Source organism: Labrus bergylta, chromosome 12, assembly GCF_963930695.1.
Source record: "Labrus bergylta chromosome 12, fLabBer1.1, whole genome shotgun sequence".
NCBI lineage: Eukaryota > Metazoa > Chordata > Actinopteri > Labriformes > Labridae > Labrus > Labrus bergylta.
The window spans coordinates 17,478,365-17,499,731 of record NC_089206.1 but is presented as its reverse complement, the minus strand read 5'-3'; the positions used below and the strand labels follow the sequence as shown (position 1 = coordinate 17,499,731).

The following is a 21,367-nucleotide window of genomic DNA, read 5'->3' as shown; positions in this document are numbered from 1 at the left end:
CAGCTGCATCTGCCGACATCTCTTTGGTCAATTGCTCCAACTGCAATGGAAAAGTTTTCAACACCATTATGACGATTTTTGAAAGGTAAATGTATTTTCTCCTGACTTTCTGCAGGGACACTACGGCTGTAGCACTATCTTCGGCTATGGCTCTGACTAGCTCTGTATCCTGAGAGACGTTTTAATCAGGGAGTTCTGCGCAATAGCCTGTCTAAGTGTAAGTCCAAGTCTATGTTACTGAAAAAGAAACCTGATTTGTAATCAATAAAGAGGTGTTTCCACATGGAGGCTTCTTTGACTAAATACAAAAACAAAAGGCACCAAAAAAGGGGTTATTGGTCGTATATTAAGCATGCATTATGCATTTGCATTAAACATATAGGACAAATGAATGATGATACCCTGGATGCATTCTGTGTCCTTATGTCCTTATGTCAGTCTGACTGTGGGTAACAACAACAAAGATTTCCTATCAGTGCAGCAGAAACTCTGAAGACACATACAGGACCATAGTTTGTACTGAAATAACAGGAATAAGAATCCGTCTGATCTGTTCATTCACCTGCTCTTAAAAGAAACGTGACCTTCTATAGACGCTTCAAAAAGAACTGCAAGCAGCTTTTTGTGTGCAAAAGAAGAACAGGCCGAGAATAGATTATCGAGCGGCTCAGAGTAGCAGCGAGGCAGGTTTCCTCTGAGGTTGTAATAGAGAAGAAACTGATAAGGACCAACATGGATGTAACAAAAGATAACCCTATGACTGGATCTGACAACCGAAGTGTTAAAAGAACCAAAAAAAAGGAGCCAACAGCATACAACACAAATACAAAAGCACAATTATAATGGTTGTGTTTATTTATTTAGTTACATTTTATCTCATTTTTATGTCATTGTTCCTTTTTCAAACAACACAATTTTGATTCAGTTAGAGGGTTCAAAACAGACAAAAGCAGTTAAAAAAAGAAGCAACAGAGACCAAATCATGTTTTTCAAGCTTCAACAAGGCAGGATTCCTACACTTCCCATAATGCAACAAAGAGCATCTTTTCATTAGAAATGACTTGTGTTATTCCCAATAGGTACTAACCCTAAATATATCACATGTATGCTTAAAATTCACAAAGTTCTCTTTGAGACATCGAAGAAAGTCCCATCAAAATAAGACACTATCTACAATGTTGGACTGCTAGTGTGGAGTACTCCACCATCCCATCATGCTCTGCTCTCCAGATGGAATGAGGTGCTCCAGATTGTGCTTCATGCGTCCTAGGGTTAGCGAACACCTCTGTTGGTTTCATGTGAGCTCTGAAGTCCACCGTTGTGTAGACGATGCCGCACGTGTCCTTGGAAAGACAAAACAGAAACAGTGCTGCAGAGGAAGTTTTCAAGAATAAACACTTCAAAACAAATGACGATGAATCACAGAGAGCATGTGTTCCCTGTTTGGCACTTACTGAGGCCTCTTGTTTCAGTGACTCACACTGAGTGTGTCCATATTTGTCTACAAAGAAAGCAATAAATCTTTGGGTTAAAAAAGTACACAAAGCAACATAAATCACTGATGGACATGTGGATCTTTGTGATTATGCATTTAAGGAACCTGCTTACCTGACTGTTTTGTCTTCACCTTGCAGACAATTACAGCAATAACTGAAGTGATCAAAATCATTCCTGTGATGGACACAATGACAGCCAGGGCCAGGCTAAAACTCCAGGGGACTCTGGAATGAAAAAGATACACTGCAGTCAGACAGAGTACTTTGGCCAGAGAGCAACAGATAATGAATGTGCAGAGTCAAAACCTGGGACTGTCAATGTGGTCCTGTGCCACAGCAGGCCTAGTGGATCCTGGAAGTGTTGTGGAGGTGTTTGGTGCTTTGATTGTTGTTGTCATTGAAGGATGAGACTGGCTGTGATGTCCTGAAGCCTCTGCAAAATGCAAAAATTCCAAATAAGCTCATGGCTGAACTTAACTTTTTCAATTCTTTCTCTGCTATACTGAAGAATAACCTCCACTTAAATATTATTTTGCAATTAAACAAAGCTTTGTAAAGCTGTTTTTGACGAAACATAACCACACCACAGGTTATTGCATTAGACATTAATAACAGCACATAATATGCACAGCACATAATGTATAAGCATAAGCATAATGTCTTCTTACCAGATATCTCGATATAGTAATCTGTGTAGATGTGGTTTTCAGTTCCCAGAACAATACATCTATAAAACCCTCCATCCACAACCCGCACATTGGATATCTTAAACTCTATCAAGCCGTTTTTCTCAGTCTTCGTCACTCTTCCTTTCAGTAAATCGCAGGTAAATCCTGCACTGTCCATCAGCTTGTAACATCCTCCTGGGTACAGTTTACAACACAACTTGTTGTAACTGTTGTAAAGTGAAGGGAAGGCGAAGCTGAGCAGAATGTGTTCAAACTCCTCAATCCTCTGCTGCCCTTTCAGACGAGGGATCTCTGGAAAACAAGCATTTCTTATTCAAACCCCATTACAGGAAACAGAACAGAACATTGTCAAATTTGACCTTTTTTCACCATACCTAATGAAAAAAACAAAAGGAGTACAATCTTCATCTTGAATGCTCACCAGGTTTGTTTTTGTTTTTTTTGGTTTCCAGTTTCCAGTCTTTTTGGAGAACTCGAGGCCCCTCCTTCAAGGAAAGAGGAAGTTGTCATTTCATGAGATGGTGGGCACAGACAGATGAGTCCCTCATGTGACTGCAAACATATTGTGTATAATGGTGACAAACATTCACATGTTACAATTCACTTAGCAGATGCTTTTATCCAAAGTGTTGTACATTAAGAGTAAGTACAACACTAATCCATTCATACACTGCCACTGAAGCAGCGGGAGCAATGTGGGTCTTGCCCAAGGACACATCGGACACATTGCTCAGCTGGGGATTGAACCCTCGACCTTCCAGTTGAGAGGTGATGACTCTACCAACTGAGCCACAGCTGCCCATTCATATATGTCATATTAAACCTCTTAATGCGCATGTTAAATGTTTCCATAGTGCAGGTATTCAGAGGGCAGACACAAGCGCATATCTTAATGAGGGGGCAGAGAAGATGTGAACAGATTGATAGAACTGCCAATAGCACATTATAATGAAAAAGTAACATCAACCTCACTATGTGTACAGAGCTGCATGTACTCCTCTGCTACCTTCGGCTTTGCTTGAATTGTGCCCACTGTATAAAAAATAATTACATTTCTATGTAGACAAGAAAAAAAATACACAAGGATACACAAAGTGATTTATTTGGTGTCAGCTTTCAGCTTATTAAACATTTCCTAGTCACCAAATCAACACAGATCCCCCATCATGGAACAAGGACGAAGTCAAAAGATATGTACAGATCAATATTTAGTAAATACAATGTTGTGGCATTCATACAATAAACACAAGTCATCACAGATCAGGAATTAAGACTTCCCTTTCATTTCACCCCATTCAAACAAATACATTTTCATTTGGACACTCTGTATAACATGACGTAAGCCTTTACATTTTCCTTTGATTTCATTGTCTTGCAAATGGTGCAGTTGAGGCACGTTAACATGAATCATAATTATTATTGACAAAAACAGACTAACCTTACTTAAACTGAGAGTGATCAGCCCCTGAAGCAATGGGTGCAATCATTTGAATTTACAAAATGCTTTGATTTCATTGAGCAGTGTCACTGCACGGGTTAAATAGTGGAGGAGAAAATATTTTTAGATCAGCTGAATGCATAAGTAAGTTGAGGTCTTTGTACTTGTCAGCTCAAAGTGGTTGGTTTTCACCAAGGCCGTCTCAGAAAGCTTTCTAGTCCTCGGTGAAGGTAATGACATCATAGTGGATGCCTTGTTGTTGCAGCTGCTCCAGCTGCTCAGGTGTAGCTTCAGTGTAGACTGCCTGGGTCTGCCCCATGGCTGCATCTGCTACTGCTGCAAAAGAAAAAAATCATTGACTCTGATTTGACATCATTTTTATGGTAATACAAAGCTTATGGTCATTCATAATGGATGGGAAAGGCACTTGAACTAGTCATCCACTGAACCACATGTGGTTTGGTATGTTTAAGCCCCTGAGTCAGCCAGCACAGAGCAACCTCTCTATTCCATCAAAGAGCCAAATGACATTTGGTCAGCAAAATGAATTTAATGATTTTAGACTGCTAACCTTCAGATGTGTATTCGAACATTTTCAAAATGGCCCCGCTCTCTATAGCAACAGCATGATGTATTACAAAACGCTTTAACTATTTACCTAAAATTAAAAAGACTTATGATGTCTCTGACAGATTTGAACAGTGACATGAAGTACTCGAAAGTTAAAAGATAATTTATAAACTTAGAATCACATGCGGTAATTTTAATAAAATCAACATGCACAGTAATCAGCAAATTCATTCCAAACGATGATAAGTGTCAGCAATCAAACAGCGTACTGGAGGATGAAATTAATTAGAGACATGCTCTGTTCCCTAAGAGAGCCAACCTGTGACGGCAGAGTGGGCAACAGCTTCCAGATCCTCAGCATTCACGACTTGTTGCTCCGAGCTAACCGGTAAATACTGGATGTGACCATCATGACTTACAGCAATCTGAACACACGTACAAAACATAGAAAAACAAGGTTTTGGTAAAACACACTTCTGTCAATGAAAACCATATCAGATTATGGCTCATTTTTTCACAACCATTTACTGTATATAAATATGGACGAGTCTCCATCTCTTCCCCTTGTACAAATATGAAGCAAAAAATACCCGGTGACAGATTGTGCCACATTTGGCAGGTGATGACATTTTGATCCAGGACACTCACAGAGTGTGGAGTGTGGTGGAGCCACAGATTTCATGTCCTGCCCCTTTACGCTACCCAAAGCACATTAAGTATTTACCAAAAGCATGGCCAATATCTTTCAGGTCGATACAGACCACAGCAATACAGATTCTTCTGTTGCTTAAAGCAGACCTACACAACACCTATGGTTATGGAAAGTTATTTTGGACTCTTGTGATAGTGTGCGTTACAGGAGGAGTCTCATTTGTCAGCAGAGCTGTCAATCATGACGTAACATCTGCTCTTTGAAAATGGAAACTAGGATATACATCAGCATGATAAGAACTATAATGACAGAAATATGTTTAAGAAAAATGTATTTGAGGGAGCTGAAAATATACCTTTTCTTTTTTTTTTAAATATATTTTTGGGGCCATTTTGCCTTCATTAGATAGGACAGCTGAAGAGAGACAAGAAATGTTGGGAGGAGAGAGTGGGTTGCAGTAATCGGAACAGGTGAGATTCGAACCCACTGCCGCTGGGGCAATAACTTTAGCCTCTGCACACGGGGCCCCTGACATAACCACTAGACTATGCGGAAAATATTTTGAATTCACTTCAGGGGGAATGGTTGTGCTGTCCATGTTTGTATACAGGGTTTGGTCAAAACCCGCTCATTCTCTAACTGAAGACTGTCTATATGAGGAATATCTGCCTCACCTGCTGCTCAGACAAAAAAGCTCCTTCACTCTCATACTGGATGATCTGCCCATCTGGCATCTGAGGATCAAAAAAGCAGTTAGAACCAGATACCTTAAAATGCAGCATCTACTCATCATAACCTCTTTTAAGGTAGGGCACGGACCTGTATGTGGTTCCCATCAGCTACAACCACATACTCCTGAGGGATCAAGTGCTGCACTCCATCCTGTGAGATGATATACTGAACCTGAAACAGGACAAGTGAGAAATAAGATAAGACCAAAGCACACAAAGCTCCAGAAATGTGGAATCATTTACAACACACTCTCAAGATTGAAACTTGTTCTGCTCTCTGACAAATGATGACAATGCTCTCAAAGCCCTTCATCACAGTGTTATTGTTTTTACTGAGAATCATCCTTTCTTGGTTGTTTTATTTGTGCTCTTTTGTATCTCAACATCATTGAAAATGAGGAAACCTCAATGATTTTGGAGGCTTAAATTAAGGTTTGAAATTTTATAATATATGCTCTATGCATATTTGTTTTGACATTCAATCCTGGTCGTGTACATTGCAACATGTAGAGGTGAAATGTACAGGATTACCTCAGTCACCTGGTTGTCTCCTGTCATCAGGTGTTGAACTGTTTGTCCGTCGATGGTGGTTATCTGCTGGATGTATGTGCCATCCTCCTTTTCAATGTAAACAAGAATACATTTAGTCGTAAAAAAAGAGAGGATTTATTACTTTTTTTATCTAAAAAAAAAAGACGTTTTGAGACTACCCTGTTCAGTAAGAAGTATTTATGGTGTAAACCCGGGTACCTGATCTGATAGCGCCTGTTCTTGAGCTACGATGATGTGATCCTGACCCAGGGCCTGCAACCGCTCTGGTGTGATCACTGTCTGATGTCCCTGCAGGGCTGATAGACACACACACACACACACATATATATACATACATTCTTTTTATTTCACACTGAATGACACCATTTACTACAAAATCTGCTGCAGGTCTGTTAATGTGTTTCTTACACTGTAGTGTGGCCAGCGCCTCCTCATCACTGTTGACTATGATAGTCTGCTGAGCGTTAGGGTTCCGGCCCTTGCGAGTGGGATGATCCTGATTGTGGAGACGCTCCATGTGAAACTTTAGATGGCCGTTACGATTAAACCTGAGATGTTGGGTTAAAATAAACTCAATGTCGACAAGTTCTTCATTAACACTTTGCAGTCTTGTGTGTGCAGATAAGTTGCATAACGTTTTCTGACCGACAATTATTTGTGTCCTACCTTTGTCCACAAAGTTTGCAAGAAAATGGTTTCTCATTAGTGTGGGTCATCATGTGTCTGCGCAGATCTTTCTTGTTCTTCGAGGCAAAGCTACAGTTTGGACACTTGTGAGGCCGCAGATAGGAATGCTGTCCCATGTGAGTCTAAGACAAAAAGACATGATGTAAAGTCTAAATATGAACTACATTTAGAAACAGTCAGAGTCAAAAGAACGGCTCAAAAAGAAAGGCTTTGGAAAAAACTAGACTAAGAAATAACAGGGTGGATAAGTGTGTCTCTATTTAGTGAGCTGTTGAATATTCTATATAAAATATCTCGGGTTAATTTTTGGCGGCTCATAGCTTCAGATGGCGATTGTTTTCTGAGCCTTTCCAACAGAAACAGATTCTTTTGTGAGGAATTAAAAATGTAAACAAATGAGTGCACAAATTAGCAACTCACCTTAACCTCAGACCAGGAACTGGAGGTGAAGTCACAATCAGGACACTTGAAGGTGTTGGGATCCAAGTGCGCCCTCTTGTGGTTCTCCATGTCTGAGCGCCCGTGGAAAGACTCCATGCATATTCGACAGGAAAACCTCTTCGTGCTCAGACCCGGAGAGCTCAGAGCAGAGGGCGAGGCTGGAGCTTCACTGCTCAGCTGGGGGTGGAAAGTCATAGAGGATTAAATACTAAATGAGCTGACAGATCTATAAGAATGAAAACAAAAACCTGTTAGAGTTACTATCACAGTTACCTCCACCTGTTGCAAAACACCGTCAGGCAGGGCTGAAGAAAGGTAGAACTTGTCGCTTTTTATGCTCTCTGAACCAGAGACTTCTGCAGCCTGAGAGGGACTGCTCTCATCATTACTGAAAAGACATCACAGAATTTGGTGACAGGTCAAAAAATATGAAATTAAATACCATTATAAATAAAGGCAAAATGGCTTTAAATAATGTGTTCCTTCTCATCAGAGAGAAAAATCAGACTGTGTGTAGCTTTACCTGTATTCAGGGCTCTGATTCTCTTCAGCAGCCTGTTCCACCACACTAAACTCTCCTCCACCTTCATAGGCTTCTATGGCGATCTGGGTGAGCTCTCCTGTTTCAGAGGTGGCTGCCTCGTAGGCTTCTTGCAGCACCGTCTCTCCATCCTCAGACACATGGAACGTCACAACCTTTTGTGTCTGGCCTGGTGCTGAAGTCACTGTGCTCCACGTGCCCTTTTCCAGAGCTTTGCCTTCAGACTTCAGCACTGCCACCTGTAAATTCATTGAGTTTAAACACATTTTTTCTTATTTCCAAATGGCTGGCATGCTTCACATCAATGGCTATGTAAAGTGACATTTCTGAACAAACCTGCAAGCTGTTTCCAACCAGTTCCCGAGCATTGCTCATATTCAAAAGTAGATCAAGGGCGTTCTGGGCAGAGAGATCACTGGATTCAGCTGAGGAGCAGACGAAGAAGTCACAATCTGCGACATACACCACAGAAAATACTGACAATATCTCCCAAATGATAAGAGGACTGACCTTGTTCGTAGATGATGGTAGTGTTTCCCAATGCATCCTGGGACACTGATGCGTTTTCCATACCCTGCATGGCTTGAAGTGTTGCAGAATCCACAGCAACCTAATAAGGGAGTGTAACAAAAAAAAAACAATTATCAGAGTATCATCTCTAAAAGCCAAAAGAGATAAACCCGCTAGGATTCACTTAAAATGAGTCTGTGATTATAATTACTCACAATAGTGTTCTGTAAGCCTTGTTTGTCATCATGTTGTTGTTGTTTAAACTCCTCTATCTGCTGCAGGGTGAAAAAGGGTCTGCGTCGCCTCCTGATAGGCTCCTCAGGGTGAGACACTGACCAATCCTCAAACGCCTCAGGGTGGCGACAATGCACATGTAGACGCAGGTTCTTCCTGTGCTTGGTCGTGAAGTGACACATCTCACAGGAGAAAGGCTTCTCACCTAAAGAGATCAATAATACTCTGTTTAGTAAGTAATGTACAGTATAGCATTCATCAGGTGAATATAAAAGCATGCTCAGATGAAATAAACGTAAGGATACCTGTGTGTTTGATGGCCAGGTGGGACACCAAGAACTCCTCTTTAGAGGTGGAGTATTTACAGTAGTCACACTTGAAGGGCCGGTCGTTGGTGTGAGACAGCTGATGGTTGAGCAGCAACTTCTTGTTGTCACATGTGTAATCGCAAAATTCACACTTGAACCTAGCAGAGTGCACATCCAAGAGTTATTTGTTGTGATGTCAACTAGGAAAACAGATTTTTCCCTAATGGGGGATCATTAAAGGTTCTCTGATCTCATCGTCACTATAACAACAAACTAAAAGACCAATGACGAGTAAACTTCTGAGTGTTTCAGCTCATGTTCTGATACCCCCATGTTTTTGAAATATAGGCTAATAAATTAAAAAAAGAAGTGGAATAAATTATAAACACTGACTTGCTGTCTCCAAGGGTCAGGATGTGGGTCAGTAGGTGCATCTTGAATGTGTACCGTTTCTTGAAGGATTTTCCACACTGCAAAGACAGAAGGGTATATTCAGGAGGAGCTCTACAGAACTTCTACATTTTGTAAATTTTGTGTCACTTTCATGATTCGGTTTTCAGGGTCATTCAAATTATTGTTACACAACATATTGCTCTATTAAACCTGTAAATTAGGCATTCAAAAAGAAGGGGACATACAACCACAATATGTATATGAGATCCCTTAAGGGTTCAATCATTGTTATCTGACCTTATCACACATGTGTGGTTTCTCTGAGCTGTGGGTCTTCATATGCTGGGTCAGTCTCTTCTGCATGGGGTACACCCTGTGACACACAGGGCAGAGGAACTCTGACACTTTTGGTGCCTGCAAGAAAAGCAAAAGAGGCATAAAGTCAGTAAGTGGCCTGACCTCCAGCAACCACACACCAAAGAGAGACTAGAGTAACCTTTGCTACAACATTTATACATGCATTATATCATAATGAATAATATCATTCCATTAACATGTAAATAAACATTTAACTATCATTCGAAGATGTCTTACCGTCTCTGTCTTTCTTTTCCTGCAGAAGGAAAGAGGAAAAAAAATCATTAAAATGTTTAAAACCTCTAAAAGGCTTCTTTACTTGAAATGTCTATAATGTTTTTTTTTTGTTACAGTCTGAGTAACTTACTTGTCTTTGTTGTGAACTGCTGAGTGGCGAAGGACATCTTTCTTGTAGACACTGGTGTAATCACACTCCTCACATTTAAATGGCTTGGTGCCCTCGTGATTGAACATGTGTTCCTGCAAAACAAAGAAAGACATTTAGGACACTTTGTAAACTGGCATAGAGACTGAGTTTAACATGAATGTTGTAACCTCTTTAATTCCCTCTGACCTTGAGTGAGGACCAGCGCTTGCAGCGATAGTTACACTGGAGGCACTTGAAGAGCTCCGGGTCGTTGCCTTCGTGAGAATCAACATGAAAGCGCAAATCTTCCTGAGTGAGGAAGCGAGAGCCGCAGATCCAGCAGTTGTGAGGTCTCAGGAGTGGTTTGAGGGATTTATAGTAACGACTGAATGATCAAGAAGAGAAAAAGGCAATACGCATTTGGTGAAGATTGTGTAATACTTTTTTTTTTTTTTTTTTTTTTTTAAACTTCACTTACACGATACGTACTTTCGATTTAAATACTTCTTATATTTCTTGCGGAGAAAACGTTTGGATGGTCGGCCACGTTTCCTCGGGAAGAACTCCTCCTCGGGCTGGGTGTTGGATGAAGGGTCTTTGTTCTCAGAGTCTGATTGGCTTATTGCTGCCTCTGCTGGGTCACCATCAGTCACCATAGCGGGATCGTTGTTTAACCCAGAAGAGCTTGCTTCTTCAGATGCACAAGCATCTGTGCTAACTCTGGGTTTTTTAGCGATACTCTCTGCTTCTGTAATTAACATATTAGAAGAGAAGAATAAAGCACAGGAACATGAGGTGTTGCCAAGGCTTGTGATGTAGACAGTATTTCTGTGACATGAAAGTCTGTTTATTTTGCTCTCACCTTTGCCGCTGTAGCTTTCCCCTAAAAGGCTGTACTTCCTTGGACGTCCAACCTTACGTCGAGGACGACCTTGAGTGGAGGAAGAGATAGGAGGAGCAGGTTTCTTCTGAACGACAGGCGGCCTTCCATTGTTATCCTCATCTGCTGGGTTGTAATCACTATCCTCTGTGGATACACAAAGGAGGAAGGAAAGGGATAAATGAATATGATTACTATGCTTTGACAGATTCACTGAGAACAGGCGTGAATATTTATGAGTGATCTTCCTCCCTGACCTTCAGGATCATCAATAGCACCAGCATCAACAATATCATCCTCCTCTTGTTCTGCTTGTTGTGGCTCGGCAGCCTTCACCTTTGCTGCCCTCTTCTCTTCAGCTTCCTTCCTCTCTAGGTTGCGACGGGCCAACGTCTCACTCTTTGGAGGTCGTCCACGTTTACGCTTCTTTGGCATCTCCCCTGTGAACCAGATATGAAGCGCAAAAAAAGCACAAAAAATGTAAGGATTCTTAAAAATCACAGTCAAAGTAATTTGCCTTTGTGATACATAAATCATACTGCGTACCTGCTTGTTTGAAGTGTTTGTCTCTCATGTGGTTAATAAGCGTGTCTTTGGAGGCACTCTTGTATGGACACATCTTACACTTGAACTGCTGCACAATCACAACTTCCATCATCTCTTCCAACTCAGCCAGGTTTGGCGCCCTTTCTCCTGGACCATCTTCCAAAGTTGATGTATCCATCTCCCCAACCATCCCAGATTCATCTTGAGGCCCCTGGGAGCCTTGGGGCTCCTCCTGTCTGGGTGAACACTGGTGGGCCAGCTCAGGCTCTGGATTAGAAGTGTAAGTCCCGCTGCTGCTGATGAAGGGCCCAGACTGGCTCTCGCTGCACTCCAGTGCCTCAGGAAGCCCACCTGAACCTGCCGTGTCTGCCAGAGGGAGGTCTGAAGATGAGCTGTCATCATTATAGAGAGAGGCCTCTGGGCCGTTGCTGCTCTCCAAGTAACATGAGTGTTGGGGCTGCTGCTGTGAGTGCTGCGGCTGATCCGGATCCTGGTTCTGCTCGTCGTCTTCATCAACGTCTCTTGCTACATACTGAGAACAACCTGGTTGCTCAGAGTCTGCAGCTGCAACACAACCTGCTCCGTACTCAGCCCCATACTGCCGACTTGTCTGGGCCCGGTGATCTGCGCTGCTGTCAATGTAACTTCGTGAATGATGGGGCCGCTCTCCATCATCCACCGCACACTCCAGATAACCAGCGCTGCACTCCACGACATAGTGTCCCCGACTGATGGGGTTTGAGTCCGCCCCACTGCATTCCACATATCCAGGCAGGTCCTGGTCACTGTTGTCGCCGCTGTAGTCCGGGAAACCTGAGTGAGAGCGAGTCTGGTCTGGTTCCTCACTTGAGCACTCCACATAGGAAGATGAAGACTCCCCAGTCTGGTCTGGACCATCTGGGAGGTACTGGGAGGGATGAGAGTGCTGGGGCTGGTCAGGTTGACTGCTGCTCTGCTCTGGGTACCCTGAGTGACCGGGCTGATCGTCGGGCTGGTCCGGTTCGAGGTTGCCCTGAAGGTCTCCCTGGTCACATGTGGATGTGGGGCCTTCTGTGAGAGCTTCTATGGCTATACGATCAGAGAGGGCCGAAGATGACATCTGGGCTACCATAGGAGCACCTTTTACAGAAAAAAAATGAATATAGACTGATTAGGTCTTCACAGTCATCTATTAAAATGAGTTAACTCCACAATAAAATAAAGTTTGTTCACAAAATTTGACAAGGGAAGGTTGATTGTTTTCTCTTTCAAGACAAATACAGTCGGAGTAGATTTCCACCAGACTATGCAGATTAATGTCTACACATACCGTCATCCGGTCCTTGTAATATCAGATACTGGGTTGTTTCTGCACCTCCATCCTCTGCACTGGTCACAGCTATGCAACCTAACAGAAGAACAATAGACAGGATCAGATATCTGCCTTTTCATTGCAAAGTAATTATACTGACAAAACCTCAAAGCAAGTACAGTTGCAATACCATTCATGATGTCAGGGCCGATGGTGGACTCTATGATCTTATCGATGGCAGAACCCAGGTCTGACGAGGTAGAAGCAGTTGAGTCAGAAACCATCATGGCTCCCTCAGACACAGCACTGGAGTGGACCAGCACTTGAGCTGACCCAGACACCAGCACTGACTGAGTCACTGTGGAGACACTGGACACGCTGGTGGACTGGGCCACTGAGGAGGAGTCCGGGAGGTGGACTGATGAAACTCTGACATCGGTACTGGAGCTGGTCTCTGGGATGAACACCTAGGTAGAGACGGGCAAGAAAAAAAAAAACTTTAGGATGACTTTTTGTGGTTTTTTTTTTGGTTTTTTTTTAATTCAGAAAAGTCACCAAAATGCATATAATGTTTCTGTTTTCCAAGTCAAAAAGCGTACCACAAGTCCTTCTGAGCTCTGTCCCACATGGCAGTCAGACTCTGGGGCCTGATTATGAGAGGCAGCAGCATCACTGCTGTCTGCAGACATGGCCTCTGACGACTCCACACCCATACCGCTTTCAGACGGCTCCTCCATGCCTGACGGACCTGCATCACTGCTGCTCTCCACCTCGTTCTCTTCAGAGTCCATGACTATCAAAAGAAAAGAAAACGTTAACTCTGTAACAAACTTTAAGATTCATCTTCATGGGATACATTTTATTGTTTTAAGTAACCAGAAAGATGAACACATCTTATATCCAGTTGAATTTATTTATATTGACGAGGGACAATGCAATTTAACATTGTTTCAAATACAAAACATAAAACTGATGTACTGAGAGTTCATAGCTACTCTAGCTACTGTGTATAAAATATACAACATTCAATAACATAAAACCACTTAACACTTTATCGGGATACATTAATATACATATACCACAATATGGCAATACACAAATTCGATAAAACAATGCAAACAGAAATGTACAATACAATTCAGAAATGTGTAGTGCTCTGGTTAACTTTTAGCCAGCATTTCACCTTTTTTGTTTTGAAAGTTTTAATTCTGGGATCAATATTGTTTTAGATGGTAATGTGTTCCAGAGTTTACATCCTGTAAAGGAGAAAGCTGATTGTCTAACTGTTGATCTACAAATGTGTATGTTTCCATTCACCATGCTTCTGGTTACTCTGTTACTGTCCTGTGCTTAAACAGATCTGGAAAGAGATTCAAGGGGTGACATTGTTGATAAATTTGTTCGAAAATAAGTTTATTAAGAAAACATGAATGTTCCTTGATAACTTGCTGTAGGACAGTTTCATTGCTTGTAGAAGTGTAGTGGTGAGGGTTGGAGCAAATGGAGATCTTTCATATACAGCTAATTATACTTGCAGACATCCTGGACACAAAAAAAACAAGTAGTTTGTATATCCATCTCAACGAAGGAAGTGAGTATGTCGAATTGTTAGGAAAGGGATCAAGAGATTATGAAATAAAAATAAAAATTACTTTAAGGTTGGTTATGACAATGAAATAAACAACCAACCCCCACCCTATGGCAAAGACGAGAAATACGGCTTCTGCCCAAGTGAACGTAAGCTCTACAATTCTTTCTGTAAGGGAAAACACAGGTCAGAGGTCAGCCAGATGATGACCTTTGGGTTGTTTTTGTCATACACCCTTTTATGGATTAGGTTGTTCAGTCGATACTTAAATGAGAATGAAACATTGCTTGTACCAAATGGGAACAAGATTTCAAAAGTCTTAGTCTGCAATGTTATCAGCCAGTAGTGGAAGGTTACACTACTATCATTTTACTTCCACTTCAACAGGATTTGTCAAATTGTGGAACTTCATACTTAAACTCCACTACACCTGATGGCTGTGGATAATCTACCGTGGTTTCTTGATTTAAATGACTTAGTGTATGTGTTTTGCTTCTAATTGTAGAGAAAGTGGTTGGTTTCAGAAAACAGTAAAACCAAAAAGCTCAATGAGTTCTTTAGTGTAACCTTTTGCCAAAGTCTGAGTCTAAGCTTCTTCCGTGTTTACACCAGCAAGGTCGTCACATTCAGCCCGTATGTAAATGTTTCTACTCTTGGGACAGTGATGACAAAACTAAAATTGTGAAATAACCTCAGCATTGAGAAGTTAAGTGTTAAAAAAAAAAAGTTGGTTGTAGGTTACTTGGGGTGTCGTCAAACCAAAACAGCTAACTTTAGCTCCTCGATAGCTAACTAGCACTGTTGTTAGCTCGGTATTTTAGTTTACAGTTTGTAAACCAAATTATCAGATTCTTAAGATTAAAACAATAACAGTTTTTTTTTAGTGATTGAACGGACATGTGCCTTTAAATATCCAACATGTTTTGATATCACCAAGTCAACATATCAGACTGAGCAGCGTCTAAAAACAACGTGACTGTAGGTTTTTAGCCGTCTACTAGCAATGGGCCTAGCTGTCCTTCATCCTGCCTGCTCGGCGTCGCCATTTTACACCAGGCAGCCTCCTTTTCCACTCAGGCGTTCTGAAAGCTCTACTGGGGACCTCGAGGGCCTCAGCTGCGGCAAGACCGCCCAAATGCTCTCCCTGAAGAAAATGAAAACATTTTCCGTCTGCTGCTCTGCAATCTCCACATTTTTATCTTACCTTGCAACTTCGAGTAGTAAGGTATCCGTTCGTAAAGACGCGCTAAATCGAACAGAAATAAGCAACCGATAATTGTTACTTCTTTCTAGTCGGGCGCCATGAGATTCTTCTTGCTTCCTGTCCGTGCAACCGGATCTAATTTATTATTTTTGTTGAAATATGGGCCGTCGTGCTATAAAACATGGATATATAAGTCGATATGAATTGTTTTATTAACTTGTGAAAATATCAGGTATTTTTCCACTTATTATTGGTAAATGGAGTGTTTGTTGTCATTAAGTGGACTATTGTTTTGAGAGGAAGACGCATTACGCAGCTGGACGCGGAGGGATATGCACTCAAGTGGGCCGCTGTTTCAAGCTTCTCTCTGAAAACAATTTAACATTTAGGATGATCTTTTATTAACAAAATTGATGAAATTTTTTGTAATGTAATTTTATGTCAAGCCAAATTCTTTGCTCACAATAGTGGAATCTTAAATTAATTTCCTTAATTTGTTGTTTTCTCAAATGATTTTAAATTGTAGTTCACTTGATACAGTAAAACTACTAAAAGGAGAAAAGGCACAAAAGTTAGGCTATGTGATACCTTAAAAGAATTTCTCACAGATCTACATGACATTTTAAATTAAATGGGCCTTTGCATATTAAGTCTGACAGGGTTATTTGATATTATTTCACACTGTTGTGTGAACGTGGACTCAAAGGTGACTGAATGAAGGGCACAGGCATGGCAGTGTTAAATGATCCATTAGGCTATGTGTGTTAGTTTATCAGGTGGTTAGGTTCATGATAGAGACATGTGACAGAAACAGGTAGTTCTCACAGAATGTTTATTGCATTGAAAATTAAGATTTAATACAAAATATAAGTCTAATAAATAATTTCAGTGAAGGAGACATGCATTGTCTTCCAGTGCAAGTAATTGGCGCTGAAGCCATTCGAGAAAAAACACATTGAACTATACAAAACAAACAAGCTTTAGGACATATGAAAAAATAATATTAGATATTGTTATAAATACTTTTAAAAAATCAAATACTGTTGATAGTCTGATCCGGTCAGACTCATTAAAAAAAAAACACTGGAGATTGACCCAGACAGCTTTGGAGATTATTTCATATGGATGTGGAATTCTAGACCACTATAGTTCACAGATTTTTTGTCAAAGGGCCAGAGATCTTAATTTGCTTTGCTTCCTTTTGGGCCTTTTCTTTGGTTATAGCCAACATCTCTGAAGGCCAATTATTTGCATCCCAAAAAACACACACATCATACACCAGTCGCTATAAACAAATACTGCATTACATTCTCCTTGACACCTGCACATAAGAAAAAATTGGTGCTACCACATTACTTCTACTTCTTCCCTGTGTGTTATACTCAGTACTGAGTCAGAGAATGATCAGAGCACTTGAGGAGGTCATATTTCACGTAGCCAACACGGTCCACTTGCCTGCGGGAGTTCATACGCCAGTAGAAGCGATCTCGGCAGAAGTAGATGTGACCTAGAGAAGAAATATTGAAAATAAATCAAGAACATTCTACAATGCAACAATCTATTTTATGCTGATAAAAGCCGACAGATGTATGCATACCTTTGTGCATGAATACATCATGAGCATCATTTGGGACACCACCAAAGACAGCATCTGTGTATCTTGGATAACCTTTGTCGATTTTCTGGGCCTTCACATCAAACCTGTATTGATCGTAGAAAAAACAATACCAGAAAATGTTGTTAAAAGTAGTAAAAGGGATATTTTGAAGACTTTTTCTCAAAGAAACAGTCACACGAAATGTGTTTAAAGCAAACTTTGAACCCACCTCCAGAAGTTCTCCCCACTAAAGATCAGCACTTTGCCTCTGCCCCTCTGCAGAGCTCCCTCCACCTTCTGAATGCTGCTGGGGAGGCCGAGCTTCTCAATGCTACGAGGACCCAGAACATTCTTTGCTGTATACACCCAGAATCTGGTTCCTAGAGAAAGAAAATTATCACTATGAAAATTGTCTGCACTTTAGGCTTGAATGAAATGGGTTACATATATACTACTATGTAGTACTATGCAGTGAAGTGATATTACCTGAGAAGAAATACAATTTCCTGGTCACAAGATCCTCAAAGGCAGAGTCGATAACAGCTGGAAGAGCCGGCCACTTCTGAGAAATAGAAAACGGTCCCTTGGGTAGTCCTTCACTTCCGCTGGGCATCTTCCAGTAATTTCTGTTGGCCAACACATGAAATTAACACATGTACTCTTCCAGTTTTTGTTTCTGCCACTGTTTTTTATTTTTAATTACTTGGCAAATTGGACCGATTTGCTCACCCATTGTTGAAGAAATGTAGCTCTCCAGCAATCACAGTGATGGTGTCGAATTTGGTGATCTTGCAGGCGTCTTTGGTTGGATCCACAGGTGTTGTGGTGGGTTCAGGTTCCTCAGTGGGTATAGTCTTATCATAGTCTGGGTATTGGGTGGTGGTGTCAGGCTGAGGTGGGGTGGGATCAGGGCCAGTTTTGCTTCCTAAAAACAAATAATGTTAGTTGAAATATTTTAAACATTTCCATTTGATTTTTTGGAATTATAAAGTTGTTTGTTATGACCTCACCATAGAGATATTGAATGCCTTCAATGTCGTCCTCATGCAGGGTGAAGTCTTTCACGTAGCTGTATGAGGGGAACATAAGAGCCTCTCTTATGTTGGAGTGGTCCAGGCCAAGCGCATGTCCAAACTCATGAGCAGCCACCAAGAACAGACTATAACCTGAAACACAAACAGTAAGGAATAGTGATTGATTAGAAGTATAATTACATTTCAACTCTTCCTTCTCTGCTTTATGTTTATATTAATTACCCTGGTCAGGACAGAAGCCCCATTTTTTGTCGTCGTCATAGCTATCCGTTGTACTGCACCACAACTTGCCATCTCCTCGTCCCTCACTTGTGCAGGAGTCATACTGTTTACCCAGGAACGTAAAGGGGAAGTGACAGGGCTCTCCTTCAGAGTTACCGCCGATTACAGCAGTGTCTGTCCAAAACAAAGACATAAAATCAACAGTAAGAAAACAAGCCATTGTGGTAGCTTTGCACAGTATTCATTGCGGTTCCTGTCACTCACCACGAGATGGACAGAATCCATATTTTATGTCCCTGTCAAAATTGTCTGTGGTGGCACACCAGCGGTAGCCATCACTGCGGCCCTCTGTGGTACAGCTGTCATACTTCTTCCCCTGGAAGACGAAGGGAAGTACACACTCTGCTCCATCTGCGTTTCCTCCAAATGTGTACAGAACTGTCAGGGTGAAAATTAGGATGGATAAGCTGAAGCCAGTGTGTATGACAAAAACAACCCAAAGGTCATCATCTGGCTGACCTCTGACCTGTGTTTTCCCTTACAGAAAGAATTGTAGAGCTTACGTTCACTTGGGCAGAAGCCGTATTTCTCGTCTTTGCCATAGTCAGCTGTGGTGGCGCACCATGGCAGGTTGTCAGAACGTCCCTCCGTGGTACAGGTGGTGTAAGATTTGCCCTCAAAAAAAAAGGGGAAGTGGCACATGGCCCCATCTGCATTGCCATATCGAGTCTTCACAGCTGAGTGGGGGGAAAATAATGCAGTGTATAAAGCAACCACTAGGGGGAGACATCCTCACATTCATTGTTGATGGTGGAGTTTCTTTTCATTACCTGGTCCTGTTCCCAAAGTCCAGTACTCATCATCATCAAAGTGGGCATCGCCCTGCTCGCCCTCACCAGGGGGATATGCATGAGCCAGAAGTCCATCCTTACCATCAAAGGGGTAAGGGTCTCCATGGTCTGAAGGGAAAATTAAATGCATGTCAATATTTTATTTTGCACTATTAGTGCTGAGCAAAAAAAAGGCTAATATGTTACAACAACACAGATAAGAAAATAACATACCGGCTTTTCCAAATGAGACCATGATGTCAGCGGTTCCGTCAAAGAGGCGGGTGAAGGTCAGGGGGGTAACGTCACTCCACACCTTGAAGGCTCTGGCGAAGGCGTCATCGATCAGAGAGCTCTCCATGTCAGGGGAGTAATTGAGGACCCTGTGGAGAAGAGTAGTGTGACACTTAGCTTTCAGACTTTAAAACGAGAAAGTTGAGAGATTTAGAGACTTTTCTTTGTAAGACACTTATGGGTACCATGTTTCACTGTGTTACTGAGCACAAGTTTGATAATGTCTTCAACTCTTATGAGATTTCTTTCTCTACTCACCTATAGGTGACATCATTATGGTCCCATTTGAGGTCTCCATCAAAGGTTTTGTAGTTGGCCACATCAGGAACCCCACAGCGAGGATGCTTCATGGCCTCTAGGGTGGCTTTATCCAGCTCTCCGGTCTCCTCCAGTCCCATCTGCCTCTGCATCCTTTTCAAAGCCTTTGTGGTAGACACCATTGACTGGAAGCCACTGCGCTGCAGTGTTTCCAGGTAGCCAAATTTCTTCAGATATTTCTGGCAGGAGAACACAAAAAATTAGTACTCATGAAGTAAAAGTTTGGAAAACAAATGCAAGTGTTTTTGTCCCTCCTATATAGCTTGGAGTTAGCTGAAAACATTTTTTTCTTTTCATGAAGATGAAGGCAAGGATTTCTGTTTAAATAATGACATCCCTGCACAGCTTGCTTGCACACTGTTTGGGGAATCTCTGTCTATCTAGACAAAATGAACCATCTGCTACTCACTTCTGCCAGCTCAGTATCAGTCATGTTTTTGACGAGGTCTCCTGGGAAGGAGACAAAGACAGGCTTGATGGGGAGGCTCCATCCAACCTGCGTGCCTATCCCAAAAATTAAGCATGCAGCGAAAGCACAGTATCTCATGATGAGTGCTACTGTAGACTGCAGCTATGAAAAAAATACAGATAGCCTTGTATGTGACAAGGGCTATGGTAGATAAGAAAGCTTGAAAAGCGTCTCGGCTGAAGTGTTTCTCCTTCAGTGATGTCTTTCCTCTGTGTTTTGACTGCAACCTCTTGTTGTTGTCTCTGCTCTGTGTCCCGGTTGGCTATGTGGACCTTGTTTTTATGCAACGTAAAGTCTTAGTCACTTAACCTCATCCCCCGCCTACAAACCTCAACCCTCCCACCTACTTCTCAACAGACCAAGTTTCTTGAACGCAAATGGGGAATTTCCAAAATATCCACTTTTAGACTAAGTTAACAGCTAATGAATGGTTAACTAGTTGTCCTTTTTTGGACATGTTTTAAACTCGAGGGGGGGTTAGTGTTAAGTGGGAAGTTGCAGCGGATTATAAAACAAATTATGGCAAATTATTATTGGTTGCATTTATCGTATGTTAAAAAAGTTACATTCTGCCTGAAAGCCAACATTAAATATTGACAATTTACTTAGAAAACTTTGGAGTTGTTCTTATCTTTAGAATTTTCATAATGAGATACAGATATTAAACATGAAGGGAAATGGCCTATAGACGGTACTAACACAGTATTAAGATGAACATTGTTGTTGTCATCATTTTTATGAATGCAAAAAGCTTTTTTTTTTAGCATGTATCTTCCCCTGAGTACTACACACTAATCATGGGACCCAGTCAGACACTTTTTTTCCCATGCTCAAGATATTCTGTAAAAACTTTGGTTCCACTTTTTTTTCCCCTGAATAGAAATACATCTCCTCATTTGGAAACAGATAAAGTGGGTCAGGGCAAAAAGTAATTTCTTACAGAAAGGTTGAAAAATAATATGCTGTGAATTGTTTTATTTTCTCAGATGACAACCTGAGAAACCTGTCTCTGTTCCTTTAGTTTACCCATGTAAATCTGACTAACGAAGGAGGAGATTAAGAAATCTCTGTGTGTTTAGGTTTGATCTGTTACAGTGTTTTTGTTGGCCACAAGTTTGGGGAACTACA

The 21,367-nt window shown here is 41.4% G+C and overlaps 1 protein-coding gene across 1 annotated transcript; it reads right to left on the bottom strand.

Annotated features, from left to right (window-relative positions):
* Positions 1-848: 848 nt before the first annotated feature.
* znf335 (zinc finger protein 335) lies at positions 849-20,338 on the bottom strand. The gene is made up of 46 exons (XM_065961174.1): positions 20,180-20,338; positions 19,711-19,949; positions 19,393-19,541; positions 19,159-19,287; positions 18,892-19,065; positions 18,593-18,766; positions 18,329-18,502; positions 18,083-18,238; positions 17,802-17,997; positions 17,559-17,698; positions 17,302-17,452; positions 17,073-17,176; positions 16,860-16,982; positions 13,283-13,476; positions 12,874-13,150; positions 12,702-12,779; positions 11,393-12,511; positions 11,104-11,286; positions 10,829-10,993; positions 10,456-10,714; positions 10,174-10,351; positions 9,967-10,079; positions 9,837-9,855; positions 9,540-9,656; positions 9,243-9,319; positions 8,847-9,007; positions 8,523-8,746; positions 8,308-8,407; positions 8,134-8,222; positions 7,780-8,036; positions 7,530-7,644; positions 7,236-7,433; positions 6,795-6,937; positions 6,537-6,676; positions 6,327-6,424; positions 6,108-6,194; positions 5,665-5,748; positions 5,520-5,579; positions 4,513-4,618; positions 3,841-3,959; positions 2,607-2,670; positions 2,165-2,476; positions 1,803-1,929; positions 1,609-1,721; positions 1,455-1,501; positions 849-1,343 (listed from the first exon to the last, which is right to left on the bottom strand). The coding sequence occupies exons 1-46, from the start codon at positions 20,315-20,317 to the stop codon at positions 1,167-1,169; spliced, it is 7,647 nt and encodes a 2,548-aa protein (XP_065817246.1). The 5' UTR covers positions 20,318-20,338; the 3' UTR covers positions 849-1,166.
* Positions 20,339-21,367: the final 1,029 nt, after the last annotated feature.

What these genes read in the sequence shown, in the direction of transcription:
- znf335 (XM_065961174.1), bottom strand. Translation starts at nt 20,317, where the DNA reads ATGAGATACTGTGCTTTCGCTGCATGCTTAATTTTTGGGATAGGCACG. An exon ending in AACCACACATGTGTGATAAG is followed by an intron (nt 9,320 to 9,539) that starts GTCAGATAACAA and finishes CTGTCTTTGCAG; the next exon opens with TGTGGAAAATCCTTCAAGAA. An exon ending in TGCCCACTCTGCCGTCACAG is followed by an intron (nt 3,960 to 4,512) that starts GTTGGCTCTCTT and finishes TTTCTTTTGCAG; the next exon opens with CAGTAGCAGATGCAGCCATG.